Below are 20,782 nucleotides of genomic sequence, written 5' to 3' on the forward strand. Positions count from 1 at the left end.
CCACCATCCAATTCCCAGCTGGTTTTGAACCACTGCAGGATGCTTTGAGAGCAGAGCTCTGAGCTTTGCTGTCAACAGTGAGCTGAGATATTCCTTCTCAAATAAAGAAATGTTTAAAAAAATCCAAATACTAAGTAAAAATAGTAATAAAAAATCCCAGCTTTCCCTGCACTATCTTTTGGGGCAGCCTGCCAGAAAGCAGAGCTGAGGCAGGACACATCTCCCCAGCCCTCCCCTGGCACTCGGAGATGAAGTCGAAGCTCTTCCGCATCAACACCTCTCTCTTTCTGTTCCTGGTCTTTGTTGTTGTTGTTTTTCCAGCAGCTTAAGGAAGCTAACAACGACTTGACATTTTTGGCAATGATTATTACATCTCTTGGAAAGTGTGTCTCATTAAAACCAGAAGAAAGGAGGAAAAGTGCTGAAGCGACTCTTTTAAAAATGCAAAAGCCAGGATTAATTTGTTAACCTGGAACAGAGACTCAGATTCCCACCCAGGGCTGCTCAGCTGCCTGAGCCAGGCTTGGGGATCCAGGGGATGGAGAAGATCCTGGCCAGGAGCTCAGACTTCTCCCTAAAGCCAGTGATGAAGATCCTCAAGGAGACTTTACCCACAGCACTGCAGGAAGCCAGGATAAACCCAAACCCACCTTAACAGCACAAAACCCCAGTACAACAGTTCTGAAAAATTAAACAGTGCTGAAAAACACTTTCTTTTAAAAAACAAAGCCACCGTGCTGCTAATTAGAAAGGAAAAAATATTCTCATTTCCCCTGATAATCAGCAATGATGGGACAGCAAATACAAGTAAACCTAACTGATAGATTAATTGGAGTTTGTTAAAGTATGACAGGGTTTTGACAGTTTTCCTGAGTGGCAGCCACGCTTTCCAGGCAATCACTGAACTGACAGAGGTTTTCATAGCAGCACTAGGAAATAATGATTGCAATCAATCATATCTTACTGGATTTCATGAGACACGCTGGTAAACACAGCAGAGGGAGGAGAATTATTTATGGGGCTTCTGAAGAGCACACAGCTAAGTAATTGGATGAAATCAGGGGAAAAAAGGAAAGCAACCCCTAAGGGTGATGTCTTGTGGAAGAAGGAATAGCTTCTCTGTGAAACCAGTGGAATAGTCAACAGCCAATATGCTCAAATTTGGATGGGTTGAAACCCTAGGGAATTCACTAATGATGCACTTGTCTTTAAAATACCTGCCTGGAGTGAAAGCAGCCGTGAGCAGGCGTCACCCCCTGCCAGGACCTGCCACTGGAACCTCCAGAGCAGGAGCCAGGAGGAGCAGTCAGGGCAGTTCTGCTACGTGTGCCAACCTGAACTCAAAGGTGGAGCTCAGTGGGACTCAGTGATCCTCTGGATCCCTCCCAGTTCAGGATATTCTGTGTTTCTGTGGTTCTCTGACCATGCAGGAGTGGAGAGCAGCTGAGAAAGGGGCATCTCCTTTCCTCCTTGGCCACTCCTTCATGTTATCAGAATGGTTTGGGTTGGAGGGGACCTTAAAGGTCATCCAGCTCCAAACCTCCTGCCATGGGCCAGGACAACTTCCAACCATCAGGTTGCTCAGAGCCCCATCCAACCTGGCCTTGAGCCCTTCCAGGGATAGCACATCCATGCCTTTTCTGCTCCTGTGCCTCATCACTTCCACAGTGAAAAAATTTCTCCTAATAGCCTCAACCCACATTTCCACAGACCCATGTGAACAGCACCAAAGCATCTCCCTGACCTTTACAGACTTCACAGAATCACTGGGTTAGGAGAGACCTTCGGGATCATCGAGTCCAACCCAGCCCCAACACCTCAACTCAACCCTGGCCCCCAGTGCCACATCCAGGCTTTGTTAAACACACCCAGGGATGGTGACTGCACCACCTCCCCGGGCAGCCATTCCAGAACTTTATCACCCTTGCTGTAAAACACTTTTTCCTGATATCCAGCCTATATTTCCCTTGGTGCAGCTGGAGGCTGTGTGCTCTGGTTGTGTCAGTGCTGCTGGAGACAGAGCCCAGCCCCAGCTGAGCACAGGCACCTTTCAGGAGCTGTGCAGAGTGATGAGGCACCCCTGAGTCTCCTTTAAAATCCCACACTGTATTCCCAATGTCCATAACCTGGCTGGTTGGCTGTTGGTCCCCTCCCTTCCCAGATGTGTCACAGCCCTGCCTGGCCATCCCACAACAGCAAACCCCCTGCTGGTACTGGAGCTCAGACAGAGTGAGATATTACCTATGTCCATTGAAAATACCAGCTGAATTAATTTCAATCTAAAGCATCATTTGCTGTGGTTTTCTCCTTTAAAGGACAACTCCGGGCTACTTAAACCCCTCAAAAGGGCAGCACAGTCTTGAAAGATTGATTGCAGAGGAAACCAGAGGATCTCCAGTGGGGCTGAGGCAGACCCAGACCTCATGCCCAGCCCCTCGGGGTGGTGCCCAGGGCTGTCCTGGGGATCCCATCCTCCCATGAGGGCACTCACCCTGGCATGTTCCCAGGGAGCAAAGCCCCAGCCCTTTGATTGCCTGCTCCTCTATTTACTTTCACCATCGATTTTGATTCAAGCAGATTAAAAGACCAAAGAGCCAACTAGCCAAGGACTAACTCTGACACATAATCCATTTCAATCACAGCCCAGAGACCCAGCTCTAACTACAAACACGAGAGCCCAAGGCCAGGCTCAGGTGGGCAGCAATGGCCCCTCCTGTCTCCATCCCTTTGGGGAAGCTGGTCCAGGGATGGACAATGTCCCTCAGGGTGGCTGCACCCCTTCATTGCTCAGCATGAGCTCTCAGCCAGTTATTGCTGCCAGCAAATCCACCCACGTCTGCCATTAAACTGCTCCAGATTTACTAATTTAAGTTATACAGAGAAAACACAGACCTGCACAGCTAGTGCCCCCAAGGAAGAGAGCCAGGAGGCACACAGGGAGATGCTGGAGGTGCCTGTGAAGGAGCTCAGGGGCTGCTAGTGAAGTGGACACTTAGCAGACTCCAGCAGCACCATTGATCTGCTGCTGAGCCCTGGGAGTGCCTGCAGCAGAGCAGCTCCCTGCTAATCAGCCAAATTAGGCAACCTTGAGCCACTGGCTGGTCAAGCAGATTATGTCCCACCTGCCGGCTCTCACCTGCTCCTGGATTTCTGCCTCCCCTGTTGCACCGCTGTGTCAATGTGCAGCCTCAGGGTGTTTTCCCTCACTCTCCCTGCATCCCCGTGCAGGCAGAGCCTGTCAGACCCTCTGTGCCCTCCCAACAACCCAGGCAGGCAGGATCTGACCCAGGGCTCTTGTCCCAGATTGCCAGGCAAGATGTATTCTGTTTGTCATCTGTGTGGCAGCTGTCTCCTGTTCAGTGGGCAGTTTTCCTTATCTCTTCCACACCCACTCCTCCCTCTGGGGAGACATCTGCTGATAACAGGCTGTGGAATGTCCCTGCATGGCTGATAAGAACCACAGCATCCACTGGGAGATGCTCCGCCCAGGGGAGGAGCCAAGCATTCCTACCTGGATATAATCTGGAGTTTCTGGAACACCAGCACAGCTTCTCCACTGGATTCCCAGAGGAACAGCAGCTGCCTCTTCCCCTGGATCTTCAGAGGAAGACTACACCCTTCTCCAGGATCCCTGCTCCAGCAGAACCACCCCTGGCACTGCAGGAGGGCTGAGCCACAATTCCAATGGGACTGCTGCCAGCACCCTGACCCACAGGGTGTCAGGCTGTGCTCTGACTCTGTCAGTGCTGTTTTGGTTCACTGCATTGTTTATCTTTTTATTTTCTTCCCTAATAAAGAACTGTTATTCCTGCTCTCATATTTTTGCCTGAGAGCCCCTTAATTTAAAATTTATAGCAGTTTGGAGGGAAGGGGTTCACATTTTCCATTTCAGGGGAGGCTCCTGCCTTCCTTAGCAGACACCTGTCTGTCCAAACCAAGACAGCTCTGCAGGTGCAGCCATGTGACAGCAGCAATTGCAACCCTTCCCTGATTAATCCTGAACTCTTCTCTGGGCTCAGACCCCCCTGCCCTCCTGCAGCCCCTCGCAGCAGCAGTGCCTGGGCTCCGTGGCAGCAGGGGGACAAATGTGCTGCAGGAGCTCCCTGCTGAAAGCCAGACCCAAAGCAGCACCAGCAGGAGGGAAATAACCCCATTCAGCTCCAAAAATCACTCCTGGAAGCCTCATGCCACCCCTACAGGACCCCGAGCTGAGCCTGCACAAGAGGGTCCTGATGCTTTTCCACCCCTCCAGCTCCCCCGTCCCTCCCATCCCAAAGGAAACCCTGTAGGATTTCCTACAGCCTGCAGCTCCACCCAAACATGTCTGCTCCCTATTTCCATACAAATAAGAAAAGGCAGGAAAATGAACAATACAAACACTCACACTCCCCGTCAGGAGCGTTTCACTGCTATGAGGGAGAGCCCAGGGCTGTTCCCCCCAGATTTATTGCTTCTTACCCTGCCATGCACACACCAGAGACCTGATGTCCCCTCTGGGACATGGGGACAGTCCCAGGAGTCCTGCCATGAGCCATCACTGCAGGTAAAGGGAGCTGGATCTCTCCTCTCCCCCACAGCCCCTAGAGATGGGCTGGGGACTTGGGAAGCTGGGGAAGGAGAGATGAATACACACAACCCCAACACAAGCTGCAGTTCAGCTTTTATTTGTTTGAATATATTTTTAAAGGCATCTCTCTTCCTCCTTCTCATCCCCCTTTCACTTTTTCTTTTGAAAAAGCAGCAGCAGGGAGTTTTTAGTTGCTTCTCTTTTGCCAGCCAGCACTATTTTAAATTGCATTTTAAGCTGTTCTGCAGCGCTTCAAACACCTCACACTGCAGGACAGGCTTCCAAATTACAAGATTAACATTGATTTTAAATTGCTTCCTAAAACACAAGGGCTCCAGCACAGGGATGGATGCAGGGCAGCTGCTGTAGCAAAGCCCAAAGGACACCAGAGCTCCTGGGGCACGGCTGCACCCCACACTGGGGTGGATGCTGTTGGGACTGGGGGCAAACTGGAGCCTGGATTTGCAGCTGAGACCCCCACTTTCAGGTGAAAAGCAGCACACACAGGTCCCACGGGACAGGGACAGCCCCAGAGTGACTCCACAGTCCCACGAGCCAGGGACCAACCTCCGTGTGGGTTCTTGGTGTTTACAGGAGTCTCTTCAAGGGCACCAGCATTTTAGGTTCTCCTCCTGACGGTCCCCATTGCTCATCCAGGGACAATTGTACTGCCAGCAGCAGTGCCCCATGGATTGCAGGGAAGGAAGGATTGCACCCAGCACTTGCACAGCCCAAAACCAGCCAGTGGAAGGCTCCAGGAGGCTCAGCACCCCCATCAATCCTCCAGCCCTGCAGACTCACAGCTGCCCTGAAAGGTGATTTCTTCAGAACTCACTCATTTAACACTTCTAAAATGATCACCCTTTCTCCTTCAGCCAAAAAGATTGGCCAAACAGTGCTGGGCATCCTGCCACTTTGCTTCCAGGGGCAAATAAATCATCCCTTCCTCCAGACCCATCAGTCTCCAGCAAGCTCAGGGGCCGGATCCTCCAAGCAGCAGCAGAGTCCAAAGCAGGGCCAGAGCTGGGGGGCATTGGCAGAGCTGCAGGATGAGCCTCAGCTAATCTCTCCTCAAGCTGAACTGAGCCCTGCTCTCTCGTTTAAGCCAGAGAAACAAATAAATCAATGGGAAAACCCAGCTTTTACAGAGGCTGCTATGGTTCCCACTGTGCTAGTTTTATTTTCTGAAGTACCTGCTGCCTCCCGGGCTCAGGATGAATTTTGATTTAGGAGGGAAAAGGAGTAATAAAAGCATGAAGAGCCATTAACATTCCTCCTGGCCATGGTGGGGTGTTGGCTCATCACAAGTTGATGGAAATGCCATTTGACTTCCTTATGAGCTATAGAAAATCAATTAATTGATTTAATCATTCCCTGGGTGTCCCTGCTTATGGAGATAACAGAGTGCCAGGGCAGCAGGAAGCTGCTCCTGCCTGCTCTGACACAGGGCCAGCAGGGAAGGGGCCAGCACACATCCCTGCTCCGAGCCCCTCATCCCTGCTGCCCCACTTCAAGACGTGTGAATTCACACTTCCATTTTCCAATAAGTTTGGTGGCATCATTTTTTTTCTTCTCCTGAAGCCTGCAGGCATTCAATTCTGAGCAGTAATTGCATGAAACAGGCACTTCTTCAGGAAGAGACATTTTCCCAGGGTGGATTAAGCCTTAACCACTACAACAGCAGCCCTGACACTTCTCTTTACCCCTCTGTGCCCTGCAAAGCACAATTTTCATTTTGCATTTTGCTCCCCCAGAAGCAGGCAGGAACCTCCAGTGTCACGTGGAGCCCCAGGGATGCCTTTATTTTTATTATTTCAACAGCTCTCATTTCCCTGCCTGCAACACCAGTTTAATAAGGGCAGTAAAGTTTTACACCTCCACTTTAAACTCCCTTTCCACGAGTAGGTCAAGGATGGGAGCACAGTGCACCTAACAATGGATGCAGAGCTTGGGCCTGAAGTGGGGACACCAGCAGAAGGAGAAGAAGCCACATGCTTTTAACCAACTCTCATTTTCTCCACCCACACAAAGCAATGGCCTGCTCCCAAAATCCTGCAGATTGAGGACAGCCCTGTGTTGGCCATGGGGTGAAACCTCAGCAAGGTGACACTGCTGGCACTCACGGGCGTTGTGTCACCTGCCCAAAGAGCCCTTGGGGCAGCTGAGCATCCAGCAGGAGCTGGAAAAAGGCAATGTTTGGGGCAGAAAGCCCTCACCCTGCAGCTGGGCTCTGCCTGGCTTTGGTGCCTCCCTGAACTCCTTTCTCCCCACCAATACTTGGACAAGGAAGGAGGAGAACACTCCAGGGGAAATCAAAACCCCATCAGCTCCCAGCAAAGCTCCTCACCAAGGAGATGCTCCCAGAGCCAGCCAGCTCCACTTGGCACCAACCAGACAACTTCTTCCAGCATCAGCTGGCTGCTCCAGCCTCCGAGGATCCATGGAGTGGCTTTGGAAGGGATGGATGCAGAGAGGCTGGAAGTGAGCCCCGAGCACTGAAGAGCTGCCCAGCAGGCTCCTCACGTGGCTTCCCCCCTGGCTGGCACCCACAGGCTCCAGGAGAGGCCAGTCCAGCTCTGGGTGCAGCAGCAGGAAGGGGAACATGCAGGATCTGCAGGTCCTGGGGAGGTGACACCACACTCAGACCCACACCTGGCACCTGGGAAAGGAGACTGGATAACAACCCCCAGGCAGGAAGAGGGAATAGGACAGGGTGTTGCACTCAGTGTGGGGGTTTTTTATTATTTAGAGATGAGAGGTGTTTTAAAAACACTAACAATAGTTTACGCTTAATACTCTTAACAATATCTATCCTGTTCCATAACATTTCTAAGTCAACATTTCTTAAAATTTACACAAAAATACGTACTGTATAAACCTTCTATCAAGTTTTAAAATTTTCTACAAATTCATTTCCCACAAGAGGGGAACCTCCTGTCTTTTGAGAGAGTTTTACCTAAGCAAACTCTGGATTCAGACCCTGAGAAGAGTCTCATCCCTCCTCCTGGAGCAGCATCCCAGCACTGCCAGCGAGACACGCTGCAGCATCCCCTGATCCTGACAGGCTGCTCACAAACGCTGCAGTTATCCAGGGCTGCTCAGCAGACAACATCAAAACATGACACCAGCAGCCCGGGAGAGGGTTGTAACTCACTCAGGAAGAAACTGGGAATAATTAGTGCCCCGTTTGCTGAGGAGAGCCCGCCCGGCTGCCTCCCTCCCCTGTCACTGTCACTCGCTTGCAGGATGGTTCTCCTGTCGCCCCCACTGAGCTTTAAAGGCAGCAAGATAAATTTATAACTCACATGACTTCTGAAAAGCAAAGGGAACACGAACATCCCTGGAACCACAGGGCTGTGGGCCGTGTCTCAAGGAGCCAGCAGCCCAAGCCCTCACTCCGGGTGCTCTCCCCAGCCAGAGCAGGTAAGAAAAGGGATTCCCAAAGCCACAAAGCAGCTTTTGGGGATTCTGCCCACCCCAAGCTCCTGTCAGAAGAGCTGTGTGCTCTGCCCAGAAGTAGACTGGGATCTGTCACAAGTGGCAGCAACAAAATTTTCAAATAGGTCCTGAAAATTACCTTTCCTGAGAGAGAGGGAGGGTGAACACATCTGTGTTTTACTTTAAAGCTCTCTTGGGCTGAGCAGCATCTCAGTGCAGCCAGGATGGAGCTGAACTGAGCTGTGCCCTGCTCTGCTGTCAGCCCTCACAAAGAGAGAGTACACAGGGGGTCAGGATTGTGGACAGACCTCCCTCCTCCTCCTCCTCCTCCTCCTGCCCTCCCGGCACAGCTGGCTGAGGAGGGATGGCAGAGTTCCTCGGGCTCACTCTGATCGTTAGCAAATCCGAGCCTGACCTTTCTGCCTCCTCTGTGAGAACAAATGGTGATGCTGCCTGGCCATGCTGGCCCAGCTGGGACGCTGCTGGAGCAGAAGGAGAAGCAGCAGAGCCGGGAGCAGGAGCAGAGGACCCCTCTGAGGAGATCGTGTCGTTCTCACATTTCTGTTTGGCCTCTCTGCTCCGCTCCTCAGGGAGCAATGCAAGGCATTGAAATAACATGAGATCCCGTTGCTTCACGGTGCTGTGGCTCTGAAATGGTGAGAATGCCCTACAAAACCCCGAGCAACCTTCAGCATTGTCATCAGCACAGAATTCCCACCCCTCCACGACACCCCTGCTCTGGAGAGAAATGGAAGCCACAAACACCAAAGCTTGCAGCTGTGCTGCACAGCCCCAAACATCTCCCTCTCTCCTCTTCTGTGTTCACTGATGGAAGAAATCACTTTAAGCAGGTGAGACTGCAGGAACTGGAGCAAGCAGCAGCAGCAGGGGAGGCAGAGCTGGAATACTGAGAGGGTTTGAGGAGAACAGGGCAGGATCCCTGCCAGGTGGCATTACACACCATCTCCAGCACAACACACCTGGGCTGTTGGCTCTGGATCTCTCCTGACAGTTGTGTAGCCCAACGTGGCAAACCAAAGCCATTCTGACACCACAAGGAAGCCCCAGTGCTCAGCTCCCCCATGGTCTGCATGTGGGACAAGACACCCAAGCCAGCTAGGACAGGCTTCCACATTGCATATATTATTATATTTATATTTTTTCTTTTCCCTTATTTCCTCCAAAATGAGCATAAATGAACAAATCTTTTTGCAGCACAAGCAGTTCTTTGGTGACCTGCAGTTCTGCTGGATCACAGACCATGGGAAGTCCCTGCAGGGGCTGCTGCACTGCCCACCCCCAGACAGGTTCCAAGTTGAGTTACCATTGCCCAGCTGCAATGTCCCAGTGCTGCAGGACTGGGAAAACCTCTGTTCTAGCCCACAAGCTGCTTATCACCCCATCAGGGTCCATATCCCACAGCCCTGAGATCAGACCCCAAAACACATCTCAGCAACTTAGCACAAAGTGCAAGAGCCTTATAGAGGCTGAGCTTCACCTCTCCTTGCTTCTGTTTTCCAGCTTGTGCTCTAAAATCAGCTCTCCCCCACCCTTGTCCTTCCTCCATGCCATTCCCACCAATCCTGCTCCCAGAGCAGTGGAGGAAATGCAGCAGAGGAGCCCAGCTGTGGTCAGGCACAGGAAACCAGCTGGAGGTGCTGGCTGGGAAAAGGCAGGTGCTGAGCTCTGCAGCTGAGCAGCAGGAAACACTTAAAAACAAGTTGAAAAAACAGTTATGGGAACAGCAAACACAAAGCCCAGGCACTCAGCAAACCCCCATTTCCCAAAGGCAGCAGGACTGCAGGAGCCCAGCCCCAGAACAGCTGCTGCAGTGACCCCAAGCACTGAGACACCTGAGAGCCACTTCAGGTGCTTCTGTCCAAGTCCCAGCAAGGTCAGCTGGAATCAAATCAAATCCCCTCCTGCAGGCAGCAGCCCAGCACGAGGGCAGAGCTCTGCCCCAGCCGTTTCAGGACCCGTCCCAAACTTCCCCTGGATTTGCAGAAAATTCCTCCAGCACCTCACACCCAACCCTGCAGGAATCAACATCAAGAGGGATCCAAAGGCTTTTGGTTCTTTGAACCAGCTACAGCAGTTGCAGGCAATATTCCAGCCACATCTAATCACGTTTTAACACTTAATAACCTATTTTCCCTGGCTAATCCCCTGCAGCAGCCAGCTCCACCAGCGGGATGCACATCCCACCAAATCCAGCCTGGGGCACAGCCTCGGGCTGAGAGACCACAGCCAAATCCCTCCCAGCACCACGATTACAGAATTTGGTGCTGTTTCAGCAGCAGCCTCCTGGCCCCTGACTCTGGCAGTAAAACAACCGCAAGAAAGATGCTTGGGGAGAAAAAGGATCATCAAACATATTAAATTCTAAATGAGAGGAGAGAGGAGGGCACAGAAAACTCAATCTCCTGAGCCTAGAGCCCTTTCCAAAGCATCTCCCACATTCAAAATTTATAGACTTCTCTGTTTCCCTTTTTTTTCTACATCTTTGTTTGCAGAATAAATTCTCTCAGTGGCCATTTCAAAACAAAGGAACCTCTGTCTGTGTTTACTTGACAGCAGTGGATTAGGATAAAATAACTTGCATTTCAGAAGAGTTTTTTTATTTATTGTTAAGATGCAAAGCCTCTGCTGCAGCGAATCACCAAGCAGAGAATCCATCTGAAGAATGATTTCTGGCACACAACAAGAAACTTGGCTTTTGGAGAGAACCTCTGAGAAAGGTATTCACATACAAAAATCACATTTTAAATGGGATTAACTTCTGGACTGTGACATTATCCATTCCTCCTGTTCATGCTCCTGCCTCACATCTATGTTTATTTTGGTTATGACTGGCTGCTCACACAGTTCAGGAGCCAGGAAAGCTCTGGGCAGGGCTGGGGCATCTTCATGTCATGCTTTGAATGGCAATAGCTGAGGCTCAAGGCTGGGTCACAGCCCCAGCCTAAACTGGACCAGGGACCATGAACTTCACATTCATCCACAACCCAAAGGATTTTTTGATGCAGGTGATTTTAAAGCAAATGATTTTTGACATCCCCCAGCTCTCTGCAGCCACCCCAACCCCGCAGGCACTGAAGGGCACGGGCAGCTTCCCCTGCACAGCTGGGTCTGGCAGGACACTGGGAACAAGGAGCAGCACAAACAGCCACAAGGGCTGGGACCAGCCCCAGGAAGGAGCTGGCACTCACTGGCCACGACCTCACCCCATTTATACCCCAGAGCACGCGGAGGATGATGGCAGCTTCCCTGCAGCACCCATCAGTTAATGAATAATGCTCCAAAGGGCCCTTCCAGGAGTCCAGAGGAGCAGGGAACAGCAGCAGGGAGCAGGCTCCTGCCCCATTCCTGGGAAACACTCCAGCCTGGGCATGGCAAACCTGACCACACCCCAGGAACCCTTCCAAAGTCACCAGCCATGAACCCTTCCAGGTTCCCATTCCTCATCACACCAAGAGCTCAGCACAGCCCAGCACAATTAACCTGCTCCTCCAGCCCAGCACCGTGTGCTTTAACAGCCACCATAACTGCCAGGAACACTTCCTGGCCTTCCCTGGGCTCCAGAACACATGTTAATTAAATGCCAGTTTGTTATTCAAACAGACCTTTGGAGACTTCACAGCACTAATCAGCAGCACATCCACTCCTGCTGCCTGCCTCCCTCCCCACCTGGATGTTCACCCCACGTGAGCTGCACCTCCCCTCAGCCAGGAGAGCCCTCCGAGTGCCCTCCTCAGCTCCTGCCTGTGAAAAATGTGTATTTTATGATTGGCTTTTTGCAAATATTAAAATTAATATTATATGTGTTATGTTGGAAAGTTATGCTGTGTTCATTTTCTCAAGTAGTGTGTTAAATATAGGTTTAGGATATAAGGTAATGCTAAAAGAGAAACTATGTATGTGGAATATTTTTTTTAAAGAAAGGAATGAGGTACTCGCACCAGATAGCAGCCACAGGACACCTAAATCTTTCAGAGAAAGCGAATTTATTGCTCCATTATCAGAAGAAATTAACTTTTTCCCACCTCGATGCCGTTAGGATTAAGAGGAAGAAGTTGACAGTGACCAGACAGAATCCTTTGTTTGAATGGAATTTATGCATCATGTGTGAGGTGTATAAAGATGCAACAGGCTATTGTTTTTAAGGGTTAATCCTCTGTTAATGTGTGTCCTTTTTTGGCTTATTTTTTCCTCAAAGAGGTACCTGGACGTCCATAACTCTTTCTTTTTATCGTCTTGTATTGTCCTCATCTCAATTATTCAAATTTTTATTACTGTAATTATATTGCTATTTTTATAACCATTTTATTACTATTAAACTTTTAACATTTTAAAAACAAGCAACTGGTGTTTTTCACACTGCTCCAAACAGAAGGGTCAGCCCTGCCCTCAGCTCAGCTCAGCTCAGGTGTGCTCTCAGAGTCTGCAGGGATGGGGTTCCCCACCTCCCCAGAGCTGTGACTCCCATTTCCCATCCCCAGGGAGGCTGCCCAGGATGCAGCACCCTTCCTGCCTTTTCCATGGGTGGAAAGCTGGTCCTCCCAGCCATCAGATCCTCCCCCCAGCAGCCCCAGCCCTTCCCAGGTGACAGAGGGAGCTCTGTGGTGACACTGGCCAGCTCATTCCCTGAGCCTTGGGCCCACTCTGCTCTGGGGGTCACTCACCCCCAGGAACAGCTACATCACCCTGGGGCACAGCCAGCCCCTGCAAACACCCCGCCATGGCCAGCAGGGATGCTAATGGCTCTTTATGCTTTTATTACCCCTTTTCACTCCAAAATAAAAATTCATCCTGAGCCTGGGGGGCAGCAGGTGCTTCAGAACACAAAACTAGCACAGTGGGAACCATAGCAGCCTCTGTAAAAGCTGTGACGGTGTGACAGGAAAAGCTGAACCCCAAAAGCCTGAACCAGGTGTTAAAGAGTGAGAAAAAGCCTCCCAGGTTGTGCCTGCCAAGCTCTGGGGACAAAAAACACAACCTTCCTCCAGAGAGAGGAGAGAGGATGCTTTGTGTTTAAAACCAGTGTGTGAGGCCATGAATGAAGCTCATCTTCCCCAATAAGAAGCACAGCAACAGCCAAATGTGCAGCAATTCATCTGGAAGCAATAGTTTGTTTGGCAAAGCCACTGAATATAGGGGGAAAAAATTGGATTTGCATCAAATTTTTGAGCTTTCTAACAAAGCAGGATTTGCCTTACCCAGTTAGAAAGCTAAGAGACCAAAACCTTGAAAAATTAGAGGACCTAGGTCATAATTTACTTCTTTTCTTCTCGAAATGAGACCGGTCAGGCATTACCAGAAGCAACATTCAACCTGCACCACCTCAGAGCAAAGCAGCATCTCTCCCAGCCAGCAGGGCTGGTGCTCACAGCCCTCAGCAGAACCAAAGAGGCTCAGGCAAGAGGGGGAACCCATTTACACACCTTGATTTAATCACCTGAACCCCTGCATGTGGAGGATTTGAGGTGTGAGTGCCTGAAAAAGGAGATTTGGGTCGATCCAGCTCCAGGGCTGAGCTGACACTGCTCCCAGGAAACAAGAGACAGACAAGGATGCAGCCAGTGGATTCAAAGATCTGGTTAAATTAAGGATAAGGATGGGAAAAGCCACTCCAAGGCATCCAGAAAGAGTGTGAAGAGCTGAGTAATGGTCTTGTTTCCATTGTTTCACCCTATCTTTAGAACCCTCTGACCCTCAGCCATCCTGATAATCCCAAAAAGGATTAGAAAAAAAGGGAAGAACCAAAAAGGGAAGAACCTGTGGGAATGGAAGATCCAAGCACCATCCTCCTGCATCCCTGGCACTCATCAGCTCAGCTGGACCGTGCACCTGGGGGCACCACATGAGGATCTTAGGCTGGAAATGGGGCTGTGTGTTCTGTCCCCATCTGTCAGAGCTGGGGGATAATAATTCAGAAGGATGGGGTTTACATTTTCCATTTCAGGGGAGGCTCCTGCCTTCCCTGGCAGACACCTGTCTGTCCAGACCAGGACCCCGGGCCGGGCTCAGAGCCGCGCTCACCTTCGGTGCGGATGGTGAAGGGGGAGTCCCCCAGGCGCTTGGCTGAGAACTGCCCTCCCAGGGATGTCATCAGGAAGCACAGGGTGAAAAATCCAATGCCCAGCACGAAAATCCTGCGGGAGAGAAAGCAGAGCTGGAGCAAGGCGTGATGAGGAGCCAGCCCCACCACCCTGGGGTAATCCCTTTGCACAGCAGCAGCAGGAGAGGCTTTGGGTTTGGGTGTCTGGGACAATCCCAGCTCCATCCCTGTGGCTCACCCCACCCAGCCATGGCAGGGGCCATCTGTGCAGCCCCACCAGCAGCTCAGCCCAGCCGTGCCAGACCCTTCACAAAGAGCCCAGGACAGAAAGCCTGGCACTGAGCAGGGGGCTTTGCCTGAGAACCCCCTCTGAACTCCCTGCAGCCTCTGCAATGGGCAGGCCTTGAGGAATCCTCCAGTGCACAAAGGAGAGTGGTGGATCTGCATCTTCAGCAGGGGAGCTGAGCCAGAGCACGGCTGCCCTGTGATGCTCCCGCAGGTGCAGCCCAACAACCCAGAGCACAGGAACCACTACAATGAACAATGCCTCTGTTCCTCTGGGAGAGAGGAGTAAAGAGACCTTTACCTTCCCTTCCTCCCAAAGGATCTAAAATAAACCCTTTTAGTGTTTTATACAAAGCCTTTTGTTCCCCTGTAACTAGGCCACCAGCACTGTCATTGTGTCCCCTGTGCACAAGGGGACAAGGAGGGACGTGCAGCACTCGTGTGGCCTGGGGCCATCCCATCACTGCTCTGTTCACAGGGCTCCCAGGGGACACCCTGGGCAGGATGTCACCTCCAGCGAGGGGCAGGAGCTCCCAGCACTGCTCCTGCTCAGCACAAATTCTGCCAGTCCCATTCTGGGGGTGGAAGGGCTGAAGGCAGAGCTCTGTGCCAGCTGGGTGCTGTGCACCAGGGAGTGAAAAGCAGAGTGCTCTGTGCCAAGGGATGGATGTCTGGCCTCCTTCCACTGCTCGGAGCTGCTGCCATCATCCCTGGGACTCCGTGGAAGTGCAGCAGCCACAGGGGAACAGCCCTGGCAGAGCCACTGCCAGGTGTCAGTGTGACAGCTCCCAGAGCAGCAGTGTGATCTCAGACCCAGGGGAAACCTCGAGGAGGAGAAGGAGAAAAGACAACCCCCAGCCAGCCTGGAGAAACAACAGGTTTGTCTTCCAGCAGGTGAATAAATCCCGTGTGGGGCTGAGGGAGCCCTCAGGGGTGCCCTGGCATCGCTGCCTCATCCTGAGCCAAAGGGAAGCAAACCACAGAGAGCAGCAGCCTGCAGCTTCACAAGCTCACAGCATCCTCCACAGGGCTCAGGAGCTGCACACAGCCACAGCACAGCCACCCAGGCTTCTCCAGGGCCAGAGGAGCCCCCAGCCCTCCACCTGAGCATTCCTGCACAGCTGAAAGGCAGAGGACTGAGAGCCAGCCTTCAACTCTGGGCTACAGCACACCAGCAGTGCAATTATCTGCTGCTGGAAAGGGCTAACAAATAAAGTGACCTGCTTCAAAGCCCTCGTTAGTGACTGGAGATGTTGTGGAGAGCTCAAGTACCAGGTCAAGCAGCTCAAGAAGGGCTGAGCTTCCCCAGGGAGATCTAGTGAGGGCAGCTCCCTATTGTCCCAGCCAGCACAGACAGGCTTTCCTTGCCTGGAGAGGCTCCTGGGCAAGGCATGGCACTTACAGGGGATGCCACGAGCTCCCTGCCTCCCTCCAGGCAGCTCTGATGCTGCTGTCACACAGACAGACACACCTGAGCCCCAGATCCAGGGCAGCCTCACTCTCAGCAGCAGCCAGCTCAAGAACAAAGTGTTTCTTTGCCTGCTCCGAGGAGGATCAGCCTTGCTCACAGCAGACAACTCCTGCCCATCCCCATGGATCAGCCCTGCCCCATTCCCAGTGGATCAGGGACACCTGGCCCTGGCTCTGGGCAAGCAGCACAGCCCAGCTCCCCATCCCTCCTCACCTCCCACCTAACCAAGGGGAAAGCAACACCCTGGGCTTGTCAGCACTGATGAGCTCTGCCAGCAGCACGCTCAGCACCAGCACAAACCCTGCCTGACAGCCAGGCCAGAGCTGGCCTGGCAGAGCTGACCCACCTGGAGAGCTGACCCACCTGGGAGAAATAGAGCTGACCCACCTGGGAGAGAGCTGATCCACCTGGGAGAGAGCTGACCCCCCTGGGAGAGCTGACCCACCTGCAGAGCTGACCCACCTGGCAGAGCTGATCCACCTGGCAGAGCTGACCCACCTGGCAGAGCTGACCCACCTGGAGAACTGACCCATCTGGCAGAGGGGATGCTCAAGTGCATCACCAGAACTGCCCGACATCCCCGTGCAGCCTGGACCAGCTCAGGTCCCTTTATTTCTGAACAAGCCGCCCCTGGAGGCGTGGAAAGCAGTTTCTACAGGGTACAGAAAGCACTGTGCACTCCCTGAGCCAGGCTCCCACCCCTACAGGCCTGGCTGCAGGCACAGCCCCACGAGCAGCAGGCAGTGCAGCACAGCCACCCTCCCCAGCAGATGCTGGTGAGCCATGGAGCTGTGGGATTTTCACACAGACACACACAGACAGACCTGGCAGAAGGGTTTGCAGGGAGCTGTGGTCCAGCTCCAGCAGGGAGGTGTGGTGGAGGCAGCAGAGCGTCCCTGATGCTGCAGAGCAGTGTGGTGTCCCATAAATAGCTTGCAGAGGGGGTGATCTGGGGACGCTGGAGCATTGTCTGCCATCACCACAGCCTGAGCCCGGCGCAGTGCTGGCTCTGGGAAAGGCTCTCAGGAACACCCCGCAGGGGATTGCTGCACCCAGCTCGGCTCTGGAGGGCTGAGTGTGCCCTTGGGGAGTGCTGTCTGCCATGGCACTGCCCTGGCAGGAGAGCACAGCAGCAGGTGGAGAGGAAACAAGCTGAAGGGCTCAGAGCCCTGGCAGGTCCATCCTGCACCCCAGGGTCCATCCTGGTGCAAACCCACCCTGGCCTGGTGTCCCCTCCCCCAAGGGGCATTTTAACAAAGCACCACCTGAACAAACACTCAGCCCTGACCCTGCTCTCACACCCCCTATTGACAATATCTTCATCATTATGCGAGACCGTGTTGGCGCTTTTTAATTTTCATAATTATAGTCTGGCAAGGAGGGATCGTTGAACACTGAGCAGAAAGAAAAAGGGGAAGGGAAGAAAAAGATGCAAAGGTGATCTCTGCTCTACCATCTCCCTAGGAAACTAAACCTTTTTCATTTTGCCTGGATTACAGAGAGAGTAGGGGAGATGCAAGATGCTTTAAAATAAATAAATAAAATAAAATAAAGAGGAATTGCTGTCCTTGGGAAATCAGAGGATCCAGCCCAGAGCAGTGCTCCAGGGAACAGGGATGGTGCAGGGCTGGACTCTCAGCCTGAGAACCCCAACTCCTTTACTTTTGCTCCTGTTCTCCAGGTGAATAAAAGTGCCTGGCCCAGACTCACCTGAGTGGAAACTCCTTATACAGAACACAAATTTACCACAAAGTAGGTAAAACATACCAGATCCCAGATGGTCCAAATGCACAGGGTCCTCTTCCCCAAAATCAAAACTAACTCCCTGAAGACTCTGGAGTTCCAAGGACCAAATAACACCTGTCCTGCATGCTGGCTTTGCCTGCCATCCCATGTAATGTTTAATTCATCACTCAGGCACAGTTCTGGTGCCAAGTGCCTCTCCACACCCTCTCCAAACTGAAATGGTCACAGTTCTGGGCTCTGGCTTGGAGCCCAAAAGAAAAGAAAGTGAAATTCCTCAAGTGTTAAATGCAGATTGGAAGTGATGCCCTAGTCATGGAGGATTTTGGCCCATGGAACTGAAAGCTGGATGTGACCAGGAGGGTCTGAGTGCAGAGCTGGGATGTGGTGGGGGAGGAAGGCCAGCAGCACCCAGCAGGATGGGACTGTGGCACTGGGACTGTGCCCATGGTGCCACATCACCCAGCTGGGACCCACAGGGAGATCCCACCCAGGAGCAGGGGGAAACCAAGGGCTGCAGAGTCAGGAAACACCTTTTATTAGACAAGTTTTCAACTCCCAGAAGCTGAGCCACCATTCCTACCAGCAGAAGTCAGGGTAATGAATGACTCCTCTCCCTCAAACCCTTTTTGCTTGGAGCCCAAGAGGGCTGTGGTGCTGTCAGACTGATGCTCAGCCGTGGGCACTGTGATCCAGGCAGGGAGCAGAGAGAACTCTCGCTGAGCACTGCCACATCCCACTGAAAGCCTGGCTTTGGCTCCCAGCTGCCAAACAGAGCTACAGAGCCAAGAGCTGGGCGAGCTGGACCAGGGCTGCTGGGTGAATTCTTGCCTGGATCCATCACAAATGAGATCCCCTTTGCTGCTGGGATGAAGTCAGAGCCACCCTTGGACATTCCTGTGCTTCTCCAGACGGATCTGCTCCCTCTCTGCAGGAGCTCTCCCAGCTCAGGGCTCTGCATTGCTTTGCTAAGCGTGTCTGGAGGTGGTTAATGAAATGTTTTGGTGCACAGGATCAGGTTTCCTGTGTGCTGTTTGCCGATGGCACCAATCCCATCAGGCAGGGCACGGGATTCCCGGAGCAGCGAGGCTTTGCACAGCCAGCAGCAGGGAACCTGTGGGATCTGCTCATTTACAGGATCTGCACATTGCAGGACCCAGCCTGGCTGCCAGGACCTTCTCCCACTGCTGGAGGTTATCCCTGAGGATGGGGGTGCTGGTGCTGGGGGAGCAGAGCTGATCTGCACAGGTTGAGGCTGGAGCTGGGCAGTGCCAGCACTCACCCACGCTGGGCTGGGAGCAAGGTGACACAGGACTGTGGCAGAGGGGTGACACTCAGCCTGACAGCAGCGGGGAGGAGGTGCAGAGGTCCTGGACACTGTAAGGAGAGGGTCTGGGAGATTCCTCCTCTTGCACAGGGAGAGCCTGGCTGTTAACAACAAGGTTCCAGTGGCACCAGTACTGGTCTGTACTGGTTGGAGAGCAGAAGCCAGCCCAGGGCACACGGCCAGCACCATGCCAGTTCTCCACCTGGGCACCAGAGACCATCCAGCCATCACAAACCCCTCACACACACATCCTCATCCCTAACGGGACTTTGTGATCACCCTGCCACGCACTCCCTGTGCTCGCCCACCCTGACCCCAGATCACTGCTGGAGCCGGGGTTCCCCTGCCTCAGGGGTGATGCCCAGGGCACAGGGATGCTCCAGCCAGTCACCTCCTCACTGTGGGACTCAAACCCAGTCAAGAGAGCAAACAGGCAGGCAAGGAGCATCCCCGGGGTGAGTGTGCCCTTCCCGTGTCTCTGGCAGTCACTCCCTGCTCCACTGCTGAGCTCTGGGAGCCCTCACAGCTCTGCTTTGTGGCACCCCTTGGCCGAGTTCCCCAGTCCCGAGGAGAGGCAGAAAACCTCTCCACACCCGGGGTGAGCGAGCGGTGCAAGCGCAGCCTGTCCTTCCCCAGCCGGGCGGTACCTGCGCCGAGAAAAAAGGCAGCGAGCACATCCCTCGGGTGAGCCCAGAGCTCCAAACGCAGCGGGGAGCGCTGGGAGCCGCTGGGCTGGGCTCGCCCCACCTTGAGCTCCGTCCCCCGGCACGTTCACCTCCATCTCTAAGGGGTTTTGGTCCCTCTCCCCATCGGAAAACCAAATAACTGCCGACATCTCCCGGGTGTCTCAGGCTTGGGACCAACCCCAGCACGTCTCCAGCGAAGCAAAGAAGCCGGAGAGCAAGGGCTGGAGAGGGAAGGGAATGTATGGAAGCAAAAATGGGGAGTTACAGCAAGGGGGAAATGCAATGGGTGGGTACGGGTGTGCTGGAGCCGGAGGGGTTCAGGTCTGGACACGCACCCCAGCCCCACTGCCAGCTCAGGGTGCGTTTCGAAATCCCCAGCTGCACCAGCAGGCTTGAACCGCAGGAACCGAATCCCCCCGAGGACCAACACCCCCCAGAACGGCTCCCAAAAAAGCCAGCGGCGAGCATCCCCGCGATAACCCCAGAGACAGCGGCGGGGCCAGCCGGGAGCGGCAGCCAGCGGGAGCTGCAGGAGCCGCACGCTGCCCCGCGGGCAGCCCTGCCCGGATCCTGCCGGGATTCCTGCCCGGATCCCTGCCTGGAGTCCTGCCCGGATCCCTGCCCTGATCCCTGCCTGGATGCTGCCTGGATCCCTGCCTGGATCCCTGCCTGGATCCTGCCCGGACCCCTGCTTGGATGCTGCCCGTATCCCTGCCCGTATCCCTGCCCGGATCCCTGCCCGGATCCCTGCCCGGATCCCTGCCTGGATCCTGCCCGAATCCTGCTCGGGTCCTTGCCCAGATCCCTCCCTGGATCCTGCCGGGATCCCTGCCCGGATCCTGCCCGGATCCCTGGATGCTCGGCCGGGCTCCATCCGCACCCTCCCGCCCCACCGGAGCCGCAGCCCCCGCACCAGCCGCTCCCCGCCCGCAGGAGCCGGGCGAGGCTGCCTGGAGGAAGCACCAACTTTACCTAAAGGGTCTCAGGGTGACGAGGCATCTTCTGACCATTATCTTGCCATCCGCGTTGACAGTGATCATCGTTCAAAGTTGCGGGCAGGGGCGGCCCCGCTCCCCGCGGGCGGCAGCGAGCGGGGCTCAGGGGCGCGGGGCTGCGCGGGGGCGCATGGCGGGGGCTCTGCGGGGACCCCCCCGCCCTACCCTTGCCCCTGCCCGCTGCCGGCCGAGCCCATGGCCGGGATGGCCGG

At 53.7% G+C, this 20,782-nt stretch overlaps 1 protein-coding gene across 3 annotated transcripts in view; it reads right to left on the minus strand.

Annotated features, from left to right (window-relative positions):
• MGAT5B (alpha-1,6-mannosylglycoprotein 6-beta-N-acetylglucosaminyltransferase B) overlaps positions 1 to 20,782 on the minus strand; it is a 71,016-nt gene that overhangs the window by 48,583 nt on the left and 1,651 nt on the right. For 2 of the 3 annotated variants that reach the window (XM_039716435.1, XM_039716432.1), the window contains exons 1-2: positions 20,548 to 20,776; positions 14,045 to 14,157 (exon numbers count right to left, since the gene is read on the minus strand). In XM_039716435.1, the coding sequence (XP_039572369.1) occupies positions 14,045 to 14,157; positions 20,548 to 20,615 (181 nt within the window). In that variant the 5' untranslated portion in view covers positions 20,616 to 20,776. Of the gene's footprint in view, positions 1 to 14,044; positions 14,158 to 20,547; positions 20,777 to 20,782 lie in introns of those variants that run through there. The other variant, XM_039716433.1, reaches the window with a different exon arrangement.

This window comes from Passer montanus, unplaced genomic scaffold (genome assembly GCF_014805655.1).
Source record: "Passer montanus isolate IOZ18808 unplaced genomic scaffold, ASM1480565v1 scaffold35, whole genome shotgun sequence".
Classification (NCBI taxonomy): domain Eukaryota; kingdom Metazoa; phylum Chordata; class Aves; order Passeriformes; family Passeridae; genus Passer; species Passer montanus.